Here is a 19,786-nt window from a genome sequence, read left to right on the forward strand (position 1 = left end):
GGCAAGTTTTGCCTCCTTTGTGGTTCTTCATTCTTCCACCATCCAGAGTTACGTAAGACACGACTGGCTTGCCAATGGTGACAGCTTATCTCCTCATGTCATGATGTTAACTGCTTCTGTATAATTTATTCTCGAACAAATGGAACTTAAAATTTTGCTAGAATATTTTACCTTTCATTAACTCATGTGATGTGTTTAATCCTTTCACACAGAGAGGCCATTTATTCCTACTTTGCACCTTCGCTGATCTGTGTGAATAGAATGTGTAGCATGTTCCACCCACACAACGATGAAAATGGGGCTTTGCCTTTTAAAAAGATTCTCATTAGTTTTTCTTAGGAGAGGATAACATAATCTCCTTTGAGCCATTGAAGTAGTCAAGGCAAAATAATTTTTACATGTGATCAATCCAAGAGTCCATTGAAAGAATTTCAGGTATTTTAAATTCTTTCTGTCCTGGGTACCTAAAATCTGTTGGAGATATTCTGAATTTGACATTTAAAATAGGAAATTCATCACTTTGATCTTTCTCTAAGGTGTAGAATTTTGAGCTGATAAGAAAGGTCACTTCTGTGTATGAGGAAGGAGAACCATTAAAAACACGATTATAGTCTCGCTGTTGGCCTTTAATTTTCAGTCTCACAAATCTCGAAGCCCTTGGAATTAAAAGTTAAGTATAACCTAAGTAGAATATTTTCCCAAAGAGCACTTTACAGTTTTACTGAGAAATGAATGTAGGATTCAGACTATGTATGTCTAAAGCATGAACTCTTTTATTAGGCCCTTTAAAGAAAATTTTCATTGAATAACATGAACGATTTTTATTTTAAGATGAATTTATGTAGTATAAGATGTAATTTCTCAGCAGAAAGACTTTTTTTGGTAAGGTGTACTTTCTTGTCAAAGAAATATATTTGCATATGTATTGAGTTTGAATCCACTAATCAAGGTTTTTCTGACTTTGTTCCTGAGCTGCGTTTGTTTTACCCTGACATAGATCATGGATAGAAATGAAAGTGGAAAAAAGAAAAAATACTAGGGCCTGCTCATTTGACTCAGGGGACGGGTGGGAGAGAGGAAAGTGAGCAAGAAGTCAGACCTCGGTCATGTTGTATCAGCAGTAGTGAACACAGGAGGGGTCCTGGGCAGGTGTGGCTCAGCGGAGAGAGGTAGGGTGTATTGGTGTGTTAGTCAGTGTTCTCCAGAGAAACAGAACCAGTAGGGGTGTGTGTGTACACGCATACATACATGTGTATACATCATGTCCATTCACATACAAGGTTTATTCTAAAGAATTCGTTCCCATGATTATGGACTCTGGCAAGTCACAGGGTGAGACGAAAAGCTGGAGCCCAAGAAGAGCCTGTGGTGTAGTCTCAGACCCAGAAGAGGCAGCGATTCAAGTCTGGAAGCAGGGAAAAGCAGATGTCCTCATTTCAAGGTAGTCAGGCAGGAGGAATTCTGTTTTATTTGGGGGAAGGGTCATCCTTTTGTTTTATTCAGGCCTTTCACTGATTGTGTGAGGCCCACCCACATTAGGGAGTAGTCTGCTTTACTCAGGCTACCAATTTAAATGTTAATCTTACCCAGACCCTCACAGAAACACCCAGGATAATGTTGGACCACATACCTGAGTATGACCCAGTCAGGCTGACTCATAACATTAACCATCACAGTGGGCATGAGAAGCACTTATTGAAGAATTTCAAGGTGAATTTTTTCCACCGAACTGTTCCATCTTTGGGGGCTCTTGCTTGAAACTTTTATCCATTCGATTGAACTGGCTGTGAACTGGGGCAGTTTTAGCCAGAGGTTGGATTATTGGTCTCAGATGTCTCATCCTGATCTAAACTGTCTTGTGAGACCCGCTTTATCCGTAATCCAAGCCCCATCTTGACAGAGGGCTCTTTTTAAAATACTACAGATGATTTTCCCCCCGGAACCATAGGAGTCTCCAGCTTATACCTCAATTCCGAACAGTGAAAGTTAGCAGTTTCTCTCATCTATTTAGGTGGTTTACGGTGATGAACATCGATTTTGCCTTCATTTATGTAAATATATACAAATATTCCGAGCAGTACAAGTATCTTCCTGCTTTGTAATCTTGAAAATTTCAGAACCAGGGGTGGGTTCACTGCAGAGTGTTGGGAGAGGATAAGATGAGGCCCCCGCCTGGGGAGAACCCTCTCCAGGCCCCACGCTACCGCGGAATGTCAGCTTGTAGACGTTGACTAGTCCTGCCTTCAATGACACAATGGGGAACATGCGCAAGTAAAGTTTGCATGATTTCATTTTTCCCAACATCTGGAATAAAATGTGCTTGTTGGTAAGTTCTAGAAACTTCACAGGGTAGAGCATAGTGCTTTGTTGTTCCCTTGCTTGGTGAGAGATTGTTCAGTGTGTTTGGGAATTTTAAGAAAAGGCAGTTAGAGAGGAGATTAATAATAGATCTCAAGGCAGAAGTAAGAAATAAAAAAAAATCTAAAAATTATGGTGATTAAGAAACATGGAGTTGTTGTGTCCTCAGCCGGGGGTTGCCGTGTGCATCCTGGCGCCCCCTTTTCTAGAGGCAGCATTATGCCTTCCCTGCTTGGCGTCCTCAAGACCGTGTTTCCCCAAATCTGGTTTACCACACTAAGAACATTTATAATGTAGTTGAAAGAATTGAGGAACTCTCGGTTCATTGTGGTTTTTTGTAAACTTTCGAGGGAGGACTGATAATATATCTGTAGGAACGTACACCAACTTCCATCCAGTTTAAAAGTAATATAAAGTGCACATCATGGGTTCCCCATCCAAATCAAGAAACAGAAAAATACTGGTAGCCTAGGATCTTGTCCTCTTATCCTTTTTTTAAAGAAAAAATTTTTGCCTACGTATATATCCTTAAACTCCTATAAATAAAGCTATGTGGTTTTTTCCCTAACTATATAATTGGAATTTTACTGTGTTCATTTGGGTCTTGTTCTTTTTACTCTTATGTGATTTTGTAAGATTCATCCATGTTATGTTGTGTAGCTGAAGTCCATCCCATTCATGGATACGCAATCCATTTTATAAATGTCTGAAAATGTGTTTATCCGTATGGCCCTTATACATTTGAGTTATTACCAGTTCAGGGAAGTTATGGAAATTCTACACGAACAATCTGGTAAATGAATCCTGGTGCACAAATGCTTGCATTTCTGCAAGATACACAGCAGTGGAATCCCTGGCTCCTAGGCTGTGTGTGTCTTCAGCTCCACTGGAATGCCGAACAGGTTTTCCCCAGTGCCTCCAGCAATTCATACACCGTCTTCAGTTTGAGAATTCCTGGTATTCCGCAGACCTACCGACACTTGATATTATCAGACTTGAAATTTCTTGCTCATTTGATGACTGTGTAGTAATATCTCAGTGTGGGTTTCATCTGTGTTTTCCAAGTAGCTAATGAGGTCAAGCCCACTTTTTGGTGTGTGTTTTGGAGATTTGGACATCTCTTTTAGGGAGTTTCAAGGCTTTTGTCCATTTTTCTGTTGGGTTGTATGCTTTTCGTTATTGATCTTTGAGTTTCTTTTTATTCTTTTTCTAAGTTTTTTTTTAAGTTTGTTTTTTTTTTTAAGTTAAATAATCTCTACCCCCAACGTGGGGCTCAAACTCACGACTCCAAGATCAAGAGTCACATGCTCTTCTGACTGAGACAGCCAAGCATCCTTCTTTTTATTCTTTATGGTGTCTTTTAATATATGGAGGTCTTAAGATTTTAATGTGGTCAGATTTATCATGATTTGGATTTTATACAGATTTTATAAACACAAACCAGAGAGACTGTGGTCTAAGTGTACTTTATCCCTTAGGTATCGGCTCTGTGTCAATCAGATTCAGATGTTTTTATGCCCATACTTCTCAGATAAATATTTACTGAAAATATCCCCAAATACTTCGATTCTTCCCTCTCCCTCAAACGTATTACATAGATAGTTGTTTCTGAATTGTAGGTATGGATATTGACTTTTTTTTCTGTTTTACTTTGCACAGTATTGGTAATCATAGTGGCTCCCTTCTTAGAGTAATGAGTTTGGTTTCACGCAGGAAGGGATGAGACATCTTTCTCTTCCTTAAAGTGCTGAAACGTTCAGTAATTTATTAAAAGTGGAAAGTAGACTCCTAAGTTCTAGCTATCCATTTATGCACCTAGAGAAGAAGTGGATTTTTACTTATTATTTTGACTCAATACGTTTTATTTCTTGAATTGTCAGGCATCCAGTAATCTGCTGTCATTCTTTTTCTTTCTCCCAAAGATCCCTCATGTCTATGATCCGGAAGCGATCCCATCCCAGCGGCAGTGGTGCTAAGAAAGAAAAGGCAGCTCAACCAGAAACAAGTAATTCTCACCGGCTTTGGTTTACTTTCAGTGGTTTCAGCCCCGTTTTTCAACAACACACATAGTTTTTGAGTTCTTTGACTGTGAACAGACGGGGAGAAATGCGAACCTAACAGCTGAGAAGAAGGAACGCGATAGCGGTCCCTGTCTTCACGTGCCTCCTTGTCTACGGCAGGTCGCCGGTAATGTGCGGTCTGCCGGGATGTGTCTTCTTTACAGGATGAGGTTCTCTCCAGGAGAAGGTATAAAGGAAAGGGAGGGAGTGATTCTAGGTGGGGGGTTTGGGCAAAGACCTTTTAGAGTTGACAGCAAGTGAACTGAGACTTGAGCAAGCACCTGCTAGTACTGGTCTCATGCCGTGTGCTGGAGACTGAAGACGCAGAAGTGACATTGCGTGGGGGAGACCGGAAGTAAACAAGGACGGTTACCTGCAGGAAGAGCACACGTTTCTTAGAGAGGATGGATAGGATGGAGGGGGACTGCCAGTATCAGGAAGCGATGCTTAAGCCGAGTAGTTTGGATTTAGGAAGTCAGGATGGGGGTATTTAAGATAAAGGTAGTTTCCATAGAGGGGCAACCGAATCAAAGGTCCAAGGTGGGGAAGGAGCTTGGCATATTAAGAAACTGAACGAAGGTTGATATTTACTGGGACATGGGGTGCAAGAGGGGAAGTTTGAGCTAATTCTGGAGGCTGTGGTCGAGATTTTGAAATGTATCCTAAGGGCAGGAGAAGTTTTAAGTAGGGGTGTGCCAAGGTGAGATTTGTCTTCTTAAAGAAATTATACTGTTTGCTGCGAGAGGACAGGGAGCAGACTGCAGAGGAACGCGAGGGGATGGGGAAGGCTGTCCGTCATTCAGATGCACGTTTCTCAGACGAGGGTGGAGACAGAAAGAAGTGGGTAAATCCAGGAGCAGCTCCGTGTGGTGCAGTTCATAGGAGTGTGACTGGCTGGAGAGGGAGAAGGTGAGGATAACGTGTAGAGATGGGAGTGGAAGGAGAAGGCTTTTCCATTGAGCAGAGGCACTGGTGGCCAGGAGCGGGGCAGCTCACAGAGCTGTGGGCCCTTTGGTGCCGCAACCACAGCGAGAGCGACAGAGACCAGTAGAACCCACATTCACCTCTGCATGTTTGCCCGGCACCTGTTAGTTACAAAGCATGGCGAATTTGCCTGGTTTAAGCCCCGTCTGGGGCAGACTTCTTGGCCCCCTTTTCCTGCCCTCAGGTTCATTGATCCGGTCCAGCCACTTTTCTACCATAGGCAGGGTGCCGTTCTCAGATCGTTGTCCCACGTCCTGTGACACTGCTGTGTTCTCAGTGCGTCAGAATAGAGTCCGCACCCTGTAGGCTGCTCAGCGGTGCTTCTCTGCTGTTACTTGAGCCTCATTTCTCTACGTCGGCTCTACCTTATGGCTGGACCATGACCTCGAAGCCCCCTCTGCATTGCTGTGTGTGTCGTCATTCCAGAGTTGCTCTGCTGTCTTTCCTCTCGTCAGAGCTTTCTCGGGCAGGGTGCCCTAATTCCACGTCTCCTATGTAGGCTCCCGGCTTTGCCTCGACTTCCTCTTGCTTATGAGTCTTAGCTCCTTAGTATTGGCTCATTGCTGTGTGTTGCTTAGCATTTTGCTTCAGATTGTATGATGTTCCCCCGCCCCCAGCCTCTGTTGTGGTGTTAGGGGTTATTTCCACATCTCTCCCCCGGAGCCGACTGCAGACTCTTTGAGGGCCTTACTCCTGCCTGCAAGTCTCCCGCAGCTTGTATGCGCCTTCAGGGAATCCAAGTTTAGACCTAGCCCCGTCTTTCTTAGCCGGAAACTCGGAGCACCATTACAGGTGAAAGCTAGTTGATTTCCTCTGTATAAATGGACTTGTGGTGTCTGCCTCCTACAACCCTTTGGAACCTATTCCTCTCATAGTACTACTGAAAGGAACATTCTGCTTGCCGCAAGGCATTGCGGGATTCAGAAGTCTTGTCTTTGGTTATTCGCAGGGTAGCCCTGCTCCTGTGTTACTGTCTATAAACCTTCCTGACACTCTAATTAAAATTTTGTGTGTTTCAGTCTTGTTTGGGGACGATTGGTAAGACTTAGAGGACCAGGAGGGCAGTCAGAATGAAATGATTTCCCCTTCTAAGTAAATGACACGATTAGCTTGTCAACTTCCATAGCACCCTGAAGTTTTAAAAAAAAAGTATTTCTAAGCTTATGAACCACAGTGTTAGAAACCATATAGTTTTCTGTATGAAAGTGATGTTTCATTTACAATGCATGGAATGGGGCAGTGTTCTGTCCCTCATTCTAGAGCTATTGGGCTGTTACCCAGGATATCTGAGTAGAGTTACGGATACAGAAGCCACTCATGAGATTTTAAACTGAAGCCACCATAAAACTAAGCCGCCTTAAATGATACAGACTATGGACACACATGGTTGCAGCCTCGCTGTCTTGCAGGGTCGTTATTTATAGTGTCTTACTAACAGTTCGCACTAAAAATAGTTGTTGAATGAATAAATCAGCAATGATTTACTGCATGATGAACGAATGCAGAGCATCAAACAGTGGGGTCATCTGTGACACTTAGTCCACATTGTAAGTAGGGGCCAGTCTCGCTATCACAGTGTTATCGTTCGTTAGCGTCTTATGATGGCTTTCATTAGCCAGCTGGTATATGCTTCTCAGAGCTGATGAATGAAGAAACTCTTATTGTTAGGGTATGGCTCTTGGAAAGCTTAATTGTCGGGGAAGGTCTGTGGAATATTTTAGAAGTAGTTTTAAGGTCTAAATATAAGAAATAACAAACTTTGAATTAGTGGCTCTAATTTTGATAAACATGCATTTATTGGACAAGTTCTGAGATTTTAGGTGTATGCTTGCTGTTTATCCAGTATTTAGGTCATTCATATGTTGACATTTTCTTACCTCAGTTTGCTAACCTGCTAAGTGGGGATAGTCATAATCCTTATTTCATAGGGTGGTTGTGAGAGTTAATGAGTCTCCTAACATGTAACGTGTTCAGAGTACCCCCCAGCATGTAGAAAATACTAAAAATGTTAGCTTAAAAAAAAAAAAAAGGGTTCCAGCCATCCTTTGAGGGGCCGAAGTCCTCATTTGGCAGGCTCATGTGATCATTGTAGTTAAGGAAATATCCTTAACTTTATGACCTTAGGTCAAATTCAAACTTATTCAACCATGATGTGTTCTTGAGAAATTTTGTACATCATGGTGGCCTAAGATTCTTTTTAAAGGCCTTTTTAAAAATGTTAGTGAAAGAGAAAAGTAATCCTGTGGAATTTAGAAATTCACTTTCATTTCTCCTAGGTAATAACAAAAGGTTTTATTGAGCAACAAGGTGATGTTTTGTCTGTGGGTCTTTTCTTTGAGGAACGAACTTATTTTTCAAGTGGGTCTTAAAATTTAAGCCTCAATTAATTACATGTAGCGTTCTGATCCACGACTGACCTTGAAGCACTAACTCAAAGAACATTTGATTTGATTTTCCTGTGGCAGTTCAGTGACATTAGACCTGTTGTCCTCATTTGTCCCTTTTCTTTAATCTCCAGTATCCTGCATATTTCCATTGTCCTTCTGATTACATGCTTTTGTGAGACAATTACCAACTGCGTGATCGCAGTTGGAATTACAAAACATGCCATGAGCTCTCTGTAGGTGATTCTTGCAGATTTATTAGAACTGCTTAATAGTTTAAAAGTTCGTATAGATTGCTTTTTGCTAGTTCAAAAACAGGGTCGGTGAGAGAGAAAGCTTGTGTAGCTAGCTAACCTAGCGTTGCCCTTGTATTGTGCCCGCCTAGGGAACTGATAAGAGTGATTTCTTTTCCTTAAGACCAATTAAGCCTTTACATTTGAAAAAGACTAAGAAATTAAAGCCTGGTTTATAATCTGTACACAATACAGATAGTAGCACTTCTCTGAATTATCACTATGATTCTGGCAAGCAAAAATAAGAAACTACTTTAAATTCCTGTTATGTTAGATGCTGCAGCAGATTTGAATGGTGTCGACCATAATTCTCCATCTGTCTGCCTTAATTAGTTTTTGTATGGTGCATTTAATTGGGTTTCATTCCTTCCTTACAGAGCACTAATCTGTTTGTCGGCCGTGTTCCTGTTGCCATGCAGCTCTTCTCAAGTCTCACTCAAAATGGCAGGCTTTCTGAAAAATCACGTTTTTTTTTTTTAGGATTAAAAAAAAAAATTCTCAGGAATAAATTCCATACCCTTACCAGGTGCTTGAATGGCAGATCTGGGTTTATCTCCTCTGACTTTGAATAGGGTCAGCACAAGCACCACGTAGTGCATAATGGGTATTCAGATATTGAATGAGTGAGGGAGTGAATGAACGAATGAATGAATTTCTCTCCGTAGTAATTTTCTTGTCTGTCCCCTTGTTGATGTTCGGGAGCCATCTGCAGAAGCTGCCCGAGAAAATGCTACTGAAGGGCACAGAGTTGATCAACCCACAGTTCCCGGTGGGTGAGTTCTGACTTTGGTGCCATGTTTCCCACGTTGCCTAGCAAAAGATGCCTTCTTGCCATCTGGATCTGAAAAATGCCTTTGGGTATTGAGAACTTCTCATTGCCTGCATTTCAGTGGCCCGTGAAGATGACAGGACCGTATCTGAAGTTAGGGCTCTGTCGGAAGACTTGGGCTGTAGGATGGGCATAGTTCTCATCTGTCACTGTGGCGCTGCCGAGGGGAGAACAGTGGAGCCCTTCTCGATTCTTCTAGTTGCTCTCCTAGGCATAACATAAGAGGAATAGCTACTCAGTGTTAGCGTGAAGTCCACGTGGCAGAAAAAGAAGCCACGATGTAGGCCTCATTAGTGCAAAGCCCGGCACTCCCGTCCATTGGCCTGGGGACATTGTTGTGATCGCCTCCATTCAGAAGCTGTCCTTTTGGGCTTTAGCTATTTCTGCTCAAATAGCAAGAATATTAACAGCCATATAAAGCCAAAAGCCAGTCAGCAGGTGGATACTTGCTGAGTGCCTGCTGTATGCCCCACATTGTAGGGTGCGCTAAACAGCCTAAGAGGAAGGTCTTCATGAGATATTTGAACTTAAATATATTGGTTGCAGTGAATGAAACAGATGTAAACACGGGATCTAGAATGGCATTAATGGTGATAAATTTCCAGAAACGACTGAGTGCTTTTGGTCAAGCTATTGTGCAACAGACAAATTTCATTATTCCGATCAATAGCTTTAAGCCCACCTCAGCCACCTTCATCTAATTGATGAATGTTTCAACAGCTTTATTGTTTTTGCAGCAAAATAGTGCAAAGGTTAAACAATAGACAGTTGAAAATTTTATCAAATTTAATTACTTAATTGCAATCATTTCTAGGTGTATGTTTTCTTTTAACATTGACAATTTAAAAAGACTTGAAAAAGGTTTGCTTAAATGTTTCCTTCCATTGTGATTCCTAAACAAAGGATGGCAATTTAAAAATAGATTTCACTTATCTGCTGTTCATCTTCTGACTGTGGATTTCTTCCAACAAGTTAACAGATCTCTTTTATCTTTTATTTTCAAATGGGCTTTTTGATAGTATTCCTTCTTTGGGCTGATTTCTTTGACATAGGATGTTATTATACCTTTTAAAACATCTCTGAGGCAAAGATGAACCCCAAAGTTTAGGTAGAAAGCTGGAGAAGTTCAGGTCTATCATTATGCTGACAAATGGAACCAAATCCACTTTAATTGTTTAACAGAGATGAGTCAATATTGATTTCCAGGCTACAAACTAGACCTTGAATTTTATAGCTCTAATTTTTATTTTATTTTATTTTATTTTATTTTATTTTATTTTATTTTATTTTATTTTATTTTACTTCATTTCATTTCATTTCATTTCATTTCATTTCATTTCATTTCATTTAAATGTAGCCCAACACGGAGTTTGAACTCAGGACCCTGAGATCAAGACCTGAGCTGAGATCAAGAGTAGGACACTTTACTGACTGAGCCACCCAGGCACCCCTATAACCTAATTTTTTTTTAAACAGGTCTTTTATTAAAAGTTTCTTTTAATAAAAAAAAAGTCTGGCTACCTGGTAGCTTGTTAACCTCAGTAAATTGTTTTGTGATGTCTTGTGATTCTGTCTGAAAAGCGGCTATGCTTAATTACAAAGTGCATCAGAATAGAAAGTAGCTGTTTTCTTGTAACATAAGATGATTTCTGTGTGTGTTCTTTGATAGCTGAAGAAGTCACAGATCTGAAGAGGCAAGCAGTTGAAGAGATGATGGATAGAATTAAAAAGGGAGTTCATCTTAGACCCGTTAATCAGACAGCTAGACCGAAGGCAAAGGTATGGAATGACTAAATGTTCCCCCTCCTGTGATGCTTCCTTTTTCAAGTGTAAAAGTTTGAAATTTGATGAAAGCGACATCAGGGCTGACTGTGAAATCTTAGGATAAGGCTAATGTGTCATAAAAGCCTTTGCTCTTACACACACATATTTCAGGACTCCGTTTGAGCTGCAGTTGGCCTAAATCCCTATAGAAGGTCCTGTTGTTGCAGGCACTGGCCTCTGCTTGATACGAACTGCTACACCGAACAAATAATGATCGTACCCTTTCTTTTCTTTAATTCCTTTTGTGTAATTCAGCAAGTACGACTGAGTATCTCCTATGTGCCCGGTGCTGTTTTAGGCCCTGGGGGTAAAGCAGTAAACAGAAGAGACAGAAATCCTTGCCCTTCCTGCGGCTTCTGTTTCCCTTTGTGGGGGAGGGGGGCCGTGTGGGCAGGTGGTATCGCATGATGGTGTCAGGACAGACTTAAGACAACTTTTGAAAAATAGTGAGATTTGTATGATCTCATTAATTTACAAACCCAGCCACTTCAAGGAGAACGTTTTGTGTATATATGTCATCAGCTGCCTTCCGAACTCAACCACAGCGAGCGCCGAGATCTAACCAAGTGCCTAGAGCCTACCTCGTTCAGTACCTTTCCCTTCTCTCATAGGTGCGTCCCATTGAGATAGACCAACAGTGAGGTTTTCTGTATTTGTCTTGAAAAACATTTTGTTTGTTTTCTCCATGTAATAAAGCATCAACAGATGGGTCCTCTTTCTTCTTCTTCTTCTAAACCAAACTTTAATGTTCTTTCTTACTCTCACGGGTGCTCCTCCTTCTGCTCCTTTGGTGGCCTCAAGTATCATGACTATTTGGTACAAATTCTCCTGGACTTTGTCACTTGGTCACTGGTAGACGAGGTAGCCGGGCAGGGCAGGAGTTGTCGTGGTCAGGGGCTGTCTGTGAAAGGGGTTTGGAAAGAGGGAAAGAATACCCAACTGCAAGAGTAGATTGACATGCAGTGAAATGGAAGCTTTCGCAGCCACGTGGAGGACTGGTCTGCGCGAGTGCTCTGAGAGCGGTTTTCCAGGGGAGAAACAGTGTCCACGATCTGGCCCGCGTGTTGCGTGCTGGTGTCTGGCGTGTGAAGCTCACTGCTGCTGGAACTGGGGACAGACACCATCCCTGCCCCCCATCCTGTGTCCCAGGCTCTTCTCTCCCCAGAATGGGCAGAGCACCGGCCCTCTCCGATTCACAGGGTTGTCGTCAGTCTCAAATGGAAGAAAGTGTGAGAACACTTGAAAATGGGGGAATCTCAATGGAATCTTTAAAACAAACACATTTGTAAGACTTCCATGTCACAACCATTTCAGAACGAATCAACCAAACCAAACAGACGAGAAAAATGCAATGTCACGAAGAAGCAAAATTAGTTGAGAGAGAAAAGTGTTGAAAACTTGTTAAATCCTGAGCAATCAGTTCTGTATGTACTTTGCTTTTCAGAGGATCACTTTGCCCTTCTTCCTTCTTGCCATGACTCTTCCAACAGTTACACATTCTTTAATGTCCGTTCAGAGCTGGAGCACAAGTGAACAAGGAGCAGTGGACGACTGGGTGTTTCGCGGGTAATCGTTCAACTGCGTAGATGTAGTGCTGAATGACCTGGTCAGTAGCCTTTGAGACAGGTGGTCACTGCATGTGCTACAGACTCCCCGCCCAGGACAGCAGTGCTTCCTGGCCAAGGTCACGGGCTCTGAGAGCGCGGGCCAGGCTGCAGGAGGTCCTGCAGTCGGAGGCGGTGGGTGGCATGGCGGCATTGAGTGGCCTGTGCCAGGGCGCTTGCTCAAATGTCACAGCTTGTCCCCCGAACAGAGTACCTGCAGAAGTCCGGCCTGCCTTGAGGACACTCATTTAACCGCATATTTTCTAAATTCCACCATTGTGGTTATAATCAGTGTCTAAGAGCTTTGGGCTGGCTCCCGTGACTGGCGCTGATGGCACATGTATTTCCCAGAAGGCGTAGACTATGGAAGTGGAATGTCTTCATCCAGTTTGTACATGAGCAGCAAACCTCTCTCCCTTTCCCTCCCTCTCCCGTCTCCCCATCTCTCTCTGTGCCTCTCTCCCTCTTGCTCTGTCTCTCCCTCTTTCTCTCACTGTCCATTTAAAAAAATTGGAATGGGATCTCACTCTTCTATTAGCTTTTGAAAGGAAAGGGTTATAGGTCATTATTAATCACTTCCCACCTCTCGATGGGAGAGAAATTAGCTCTGCCTCTTTTCCAGGAATGAGAAGCCAGGGAGTTCCCTGCAGATTGTCTCCTCATCTCTGTCCTTTGTGAAAGGAGGTGGCACGGGGAGTTAAGAGGTCTTTCTTTGAGCACCTCGTGCTAACTTTTCCCTCCACTAAGTTGAGGGATCCACAGAGACTCTTCAGTATTGCGGGGTAGTCGAATATTCCCCAGAACTTCAAGATATTTTGTTCATGGCGTAGCCAGAAGCCAGATTCCAATTGGACTTGTAATCAGGACTCAAATACCACCTTTCTCAAGGTGCACCTTTCCTCAATAGTGAGACGGAGGGATTGGACTGTGTGTCCTCTGAGGCCTCTCTTACTGCTCTGGTGGCCAGCGATGCTAACGTTCTCCTGTAGAGCCAGGGTTTTTGCGGATCCCTGCTTCTGACTCAGTGCTGTTGTGAGATTCCTGAAACCCAACGCTCCCGTCCCCTGTCAGCCGGCCTCCGCCTGGGGCTACCCGAGCTGAGAGAGGTTTCTGCCCTGCCGCTTGCCACCTGCTCTGCTGCCCGCCCTCCCGCCCCTCGCTCGTGAGCGCCCGTCCAGCAACACGAGTGGAGAGCCGCTTACTGTACAATGTTCTGAATAATCGGAAATTGAATGTTTGAAATCTGGTGTTTACCAAATCTTTTCTCTGTACGATGATAACAAGAGTAACAAAATGGCATTTAGAAGATGGGAGCTTGAGACCTCTTGCTTCGACTACCTCCCCTAATTTTCTGTTTCGCCACCCCTTGGGAGCACTAACCTGTCTCATCTTTTTTCCTAACTGTAAGACATAGACCTAATTTTCTAAAAAAGTAGTTAATAGAAACTGTCAATACGTTGCCATGTAAAAATCTGTTTAGTATTTTTAAACTGAATCAGTAATTGTGTTTTCTTTTTAAAATTGTAGCCAGAATCTTCAAAAGGCTCTGAGAGTGCCGTGAATGAGCTCAAAGGCATACTGGTAAGAGTGGATCTCGGTTTTATTATTTAGTTTATGGGAAACTGGAAGGAGAATATTTTTTTAACCTACTTTTATGAATGATTGGTTTTGATATGTTTTATTTTCATTCACGATCATCCTCAGTTCTTAGGGTAGTTCTCGTGATTGTGCTGTGGACTCCTCCATTGGGCACGTTAATATGTGTTATGCATCAGTACTCTGCTCTTTCTATTCTAGAAGAATGGTTACACTTTCACCAAAATCATTTCCTGTTCTTGCCTCCAGTCCTTGCCTGACAGCTTCAAGACCAAGTGACCAGATCTGAGGCTCAGGGCGTGCTTGGTCGTAATGGAAACACAGTAGAGTCTCTTACACGGAGTAGTGCTTGATTTGGGGGTGCGAAAGTGGAACTGTTGGTGCCAAAATGTCAATCTGAGCTCCTGCCCAGATATATTAGTATCAGGGATCAGGGTCACAGTCTGCTTTTCCTCACGGTTTAAAAAATTATTTGATGATAAATTGGAAAATAAGACAAAAGTCCCTGTCTTTATGTTACTGATTTTCTTTTCTCTTCTTTTCTTTTTTAAGAGTATTTATTTGAGAGAGAGAGAGAGAGCAAGCACGGGGAGGGGGAGGAGCAGAGGGAGAGGGAGAATGTCAAGCAGGCTCCCTGCTGAGCATGGAGCCCAACGTGGGGCTCCATCTCACGACCCTGAGATCACGACCCGAGCCAAAACTAAGAGTCGGATGCTCAACCGACCGCGCCATCCAGGCGCCCCAGTCCTAATTTCATTTTTTAAAAGTAACTCCTACCCATTGGAGAATAGGCCTAATGCCCGTCTGCAGCTATTTTTTTTTCCTTCCAAACCGTGAGCTTTTGCCAACAGAATAAGTGAGTACTGGCCTGTCCGACGGTTGCCGTCAGACAAACGCCTCACTTAGAAAACGTTTCAGGTACTCAGAGCTGTGTTCTCAGATCCTGTCACAGTCTCAATACCAGTTATCATGCACAGGAAGTCAACAAACGTGGGGGTGGAGGTACAGAACTAATGGTCCCATGTTTGTTGTCATGGTGCTAATTATGCATTGCATGTAGACATCCACGTAACTGTGGTAAACAAAATTATTTTCATCAAGCATGAAACAGCAGACTGAACTCAGAATGGCTTAATTAGTTTGCTTTAGGTTTAGGTGAGTGGAGTGAGTCCTAAAGAGAGGTGTAGCCCGGCTCACAGTGGTGGTCCACCTACCGGATAAAGGATGGCGACCATTGAAAAAGTATGTGGTTATTATCTAATGGATTCTTTGAAGAGAAAACCTTGTTATCCATTGAGAACTCCCTATGCTGGGCTCTTTCGTTGTCTGTGCACTAGGATGCTAATTCCTGTTCATGAAGATGCCCCAGAGTAGGGTTCTGATCGTTAGTGAAATAGTACGCTGAGGTTGACTATTTAAAAATTAGGTTTATTTGAACCATCGGACATCTGTCTAAGATAGAGATGATATTTGATTAGCCAAGATAGCCCACTCCCTGATAACGCTGGATGGTACCAAGTTTACTGAATTACAGCGTCCTCCTTAAAGATCACGTTTACTATCCAGTCATATGCAGTATAGTTTTGTGCCACTTCAAGGAGAGAAATTGGCAGCATAGATTTTTGGGAAATAATTTACAAATTTAAAAAAATTGTCAAAACCTCTTTCTTTTCTGCAGATTGCCCCCATCCTCCTTGCTCTGGATTTATCCCTAGATTTCTGTGCCTTATCTGGCATTAAGTTATCCTTAATAGCTATTATTCTGGCAATGTTGTTATTTCTTTGCATTAAGTGTTTTTAAAAAGTGGAACTCACAGTGCTCTCCCCTCCTGTTCCTTGCCAAATGGCAACTCTCCAGTACCCCCGTAGAAGTTCCCTTAGAGGGATGATGGATCATTTGGAACCCCCAGTCACTTGGGGCCAAGAATCCATACAACTTCTTGTGAGAGAGAGAGAAAGGAAGCCCCTATTCGTTGGGGCCTTAGTGGTGCTTCTTGCGGGCACACAGGCCGTTAGCAAAGAACACGAGCGTGGAAAGCCTGCCGGTGGTGCAGTGTGGTGGAAGGCCAGCACCTGCTGGGAGAGGCCAGAAAACCGAGAAACCGCATGTTCAGTTCAGCCATAGAGCAGAAACCAGGAAAACCAGCAGAAACTTGTGTTTTTGCTGAAATCAAGTGTTACCTGAGTCGTAGGGACGTGGGCACTTAGAGATTGGGCCTTTTGCTGAAAGTTAGCATGCAAGTAGAAACACATCTCTGGTTTGGGATTTGGAAAATCTCACTCTGTTTGGATGTGGACACTTCCCAAGCCAATTGCTGTAGTCTCGGTATCAACAGAACTTACTTTTCCAAGCCTGTGTACACTGAATTTTTAGAAGCTGTATGATTGATAGATTTAAGAAAAAGAAAAACCTCTAGTTTATTTTTTTATAGTCACACAAGGTTTTTTTGGAGGTTTAAGAAACCTCTGTAATCACCCCAGTCATGTAAAAGTCACTCTAAGTGGGGAGAGCGATTTCTGAAGAATAAATCTGTACAAATTAATCTAAAAGTCTCTTTAAAGTTCAGTTGCCTCTAAATCAAAGAAAAACAACTTCTAGGAAATTCTCTTTTAGGTTTTTCCTGAACGTCTTCAGTTTTTCAGAGGGAATCATGGAATAGTTGGTTTTGCCACCCGATGATTAGATTAGTCAGTGTTACGAACATTTAACCAACCTGGGGACTAAGATTGAACCCTGGTTTGGGAATCAGCTGCATTCAAGTGCGGCCCTATCACTGACTCACTGTGGGGCCCGGCCCAAACCCCAAGGCTCACTGAGTTTGATTCCTCTTCTCTGCAAAGTGAAGGAATTCTGCGTACCGCATTCCTTCTAAGTGAATTTCTGATTCTCAGACTTTATGACTAATACATAAATAGACAATTTAGACAGTCTTAGTACTTCATCAGCTGAGCTCCTTGATCATTTCAACTGAGAGTCATTTAGAAATCTTTCTTTTCTCCATAAGTGTCTGCATATTTAAAGTTTACTTATATATTACCTGAATCAGTCACATCAGTTAGTGGATGGAGAAAAGAGTTGAGATACAAAGATTAGAACTTGGAAAATGGAACCTTCAGTATCAGGTGTGATGAGAGGGTGGCTCAGCACCACCAAAATTTGGGGGACTTAAGGCTGTTATTCAAATGAAAATTCGAGATTATTGTGAGAGAGAAATTCTTCCTTAAAAGATACCCTTGCAAGGTATATGTGTATGTGTGTGTACACAGACACGGATCTCTTTCTTGAATTAACTCCAGCCGTTGGGAAAATCACAGAATGTTCTTGACATCCAAACAGTGTAATAGTTTCATGAGTTATTTTAATAGCAATGGCCTTATATTTTCCAAATATCTGTTTACAAGTGATGCAGCTGGTAAGTTTTTAAAAATTGTAAACGCATGATTTGGGAATAGTTTCTCTAGTACATTTTTTTCAAATTTATCTTAATCGGCTTTAGTTCTGTTTTCTTTACCTTATCAGTCTTGATCCTGTTTTACTGTTTAAGTCCTTGGTGAGTAGGTACAGATCTGCATTAACTGTCAAATAAATAAACCACATCATCCAATTTTCTAAGTTATAAAATAAGCTATTATTTTATATATGTTACATGTAATGTGATTTTCCTTTGAATATATTTTTTAAAGTTTTGCAGTAAATGAAAAGCAGAAAGAAATACTTGGAGGGTGGAGTGTCATATGCTCGATTAAGGTCTGAGCCTTACCCACCTATTCTACACATTACATTAGTCTTAGCTGGGAAGCTGATAGCAAAAGAATAAAATCTCCTAATCTTGTTAGTCAGTCCCCTCCGCACCCCATCCCCACAGGCTGTTTCTTAAAGCCTTTACCCAGTTAGAGAAGAAACCTTTCTAAACAAAACATAATAACCTATATCGTGTGAGATTTGTAACTACCTAATATTACAAGCTACTTTTTTTGTTTTGTTTTGTTTTATAGGCTAAAGAAGAAACATGAGTTACCATTTTTAACCAGTAGAATTCTTAGAGTCCTTCAGGAAGTGGGCAGGGGGCAGGAGCAGGATTCAGGCAAACCCATAGTGAGCTGAGGTGACAAAGGCTGGCCTGGTTGTTAGCCTGGGGGGACAGAAACTGCCTCTGACTCTGGCATGAAGTCTGGCAAGTTATACCAGACTTGAGTTTCTGATTTGCTGCGATCCAAAGATTGTGGATCTCGTGGCTTCCCTCCACCCCCCAAGCACGTGCCCAGCTAAGGAAGGCCATTTCAAAGAAATAGTGGGCATTTCTTTTCTTTCTTTCTTTCCTTTTTTTTTTTTTTAAAGATTGTATTTATTTATTTGAGAGAGAGAGAGAACATGAGAGGGTGGAGGGTCAGAGGGAGAAGCAGACTCCCTGCTGAGCAAGGAGCCCAGTGTGGGACTTGATCCTGGGACTCCAGGATCATGACCTGAGCCCAAGGCAGTTGCTTAACCAACTGAGCCACCCAGGTGCCCGATAGTGGGCATTTTTTAGGGACAAAAATGGACCCCTGGTAATGGTGCAGTGCTGAATCCTTACATACAGGATGTGAAGTGTGTCACCTAGCATCTGTACAGACAGTTCACTGGTCCTGGGAGATAGAAAGCCATAGTTCTCCCTCCATAGCAGGCTTCCCAGAGGAGCCAGGGCAGGGAACCACTGCCTGCATCTTTCTCTGTCGTCTTGAAAGTCAGTACCAAGTTCAGCAGGTGCACAGCTGTGTACCTGTCTCTTGTTTCCTTCAGTATCTTCTGGGCCCTGGATAATATATTCATTGCCTCCTCTGTTAGGCATATGGAATTACGATGCTGGGCCCTTCCTTGCTTCCCTGTGTCATTGTAACCCTTCCTCCTTCACAATGAAGTCAAGGTGTGCTCAGGGCAGCCCTTCTTTGGCCAGGCCGCAGGAGAGCCCCCTGTGCCTCCTGTCAGCCACGACACCATTGCCTCCAGGTGTGGAGCTAGGGTCATTCTGAAGACTCAGCCACACTTTTTCCATGCCACAAGGATTTGGGTTCAGTAGCTCGTGGCTGCTGTGTCAAGAAAACCTTCGAAGGTGAGTTCACTAAATGCTTCTCTTCTCCCCACGATTGATGAACACATACCCGCGTCTTCACCGTCGACGTGCAGGTACCTTCCCACCCCTGCGTTTCACACTTAGCTCATCGAGAGGGGTTCTTGTACTGTTCTTTGGATGTGAAAGCTAACATCTTACACCCTCAGTAGCATCTTCTTAAAGGATCCAACACTGTGTGTTGTTGAAGAGACACACATTTAAAAATAATACATAGGCAGATACACCGCAAATTCATTCTGTCTCCTAATTCCATTCAAATTCTGGTAATGTTTTGCTGGTTTGGTTTTTATATTCTTTTGTATATTGTATTAAGACATTAACCTTTTTGTTTTTGTTTTTGTTTTGTTTTCACTTTAGGGGACACTTAACAAATCCACTAGTTCAAGAAGCTTAAAATCCCTTGACACTGAAAACAGTGAAACTGAGTTAGAAAGGATTTTGCGTCGCAGAAAGGTGACAGCAGAAGCAGATAGCAGTAGTAAGCCGGTTTGAATTCTCTGCAGTTCTACTCTTCCTCTCTGAAACATCTGCCTTTGAGTCCCTTTTTAACACGAAATGATCTTTTATAATTACTAATTTTTTTTTTTAATGTGAGTGAGAAGTACTGGATTGGCAAAAGTACTTGTGGTAGATACCTCATAAGAACTTACGTATTTTTGTTGATTGGTATGTTTGTTTATTTATTTGGAGAGATTGGGCTTGCTTAAGGCAGGACGCCCCCGTGTACAGATACTCAAGATGGG

At 42.5% G+C, this 19,786-nt stretch overlaps 1 protein-coding gene across 4 annotated transcripts in view; it reads left to right on the top strand.

Moving 5' to 3' along the window:
* SHTN1 (shootin 1) overlaps window positions 1–19,786 on the top strand; it is a 96,146-nt gene that overhangs the window by 56,261 nt on the left and 20,099 nt on the right. For 3 of the 4 annotated variants that reach the window (XM_026494221.4, XM_057308258.1, XM_044382182.3), the window contains 4 exons: window positions 4,281–4,363; window positions 10,578–10,687; window positions 13,864–13,917; window positions 19,401–19,521. In XM_026494221.4, the coding sequence (XP_026350006.1) occupies window positions 4,281–4,363; window positions 10,578–10,687; window positions 13,864–13,917; window positions 19,401–19,521 (368 nt within the window). Of the gene's footprint in view, window positions 1–4,280; window positions 4,364–10,577; window positions 10,688–13,863; window positions 13,918–17,928; window positions 18,251–19,400; window positions 19,522–19,786 lie in introns of those variants that run through there. The other variant, XM_057308259.1, reaches the window with a different exon arrangement.

Source organism: Ursus arctos, unplaced genomic scaffold, assembly GCF_023065955.2.
Source record: "Ursus arctos isolate Adak ecotype North America unplaced genomic scaffold, UrsArc2.0 scaffold_7, whole genome shotgun sequence".
NCBI lineage: Eukaryota > Metazoa > Chordata > Mammalia > Carnivora > Ursidae > Ursus > Ursus arctos.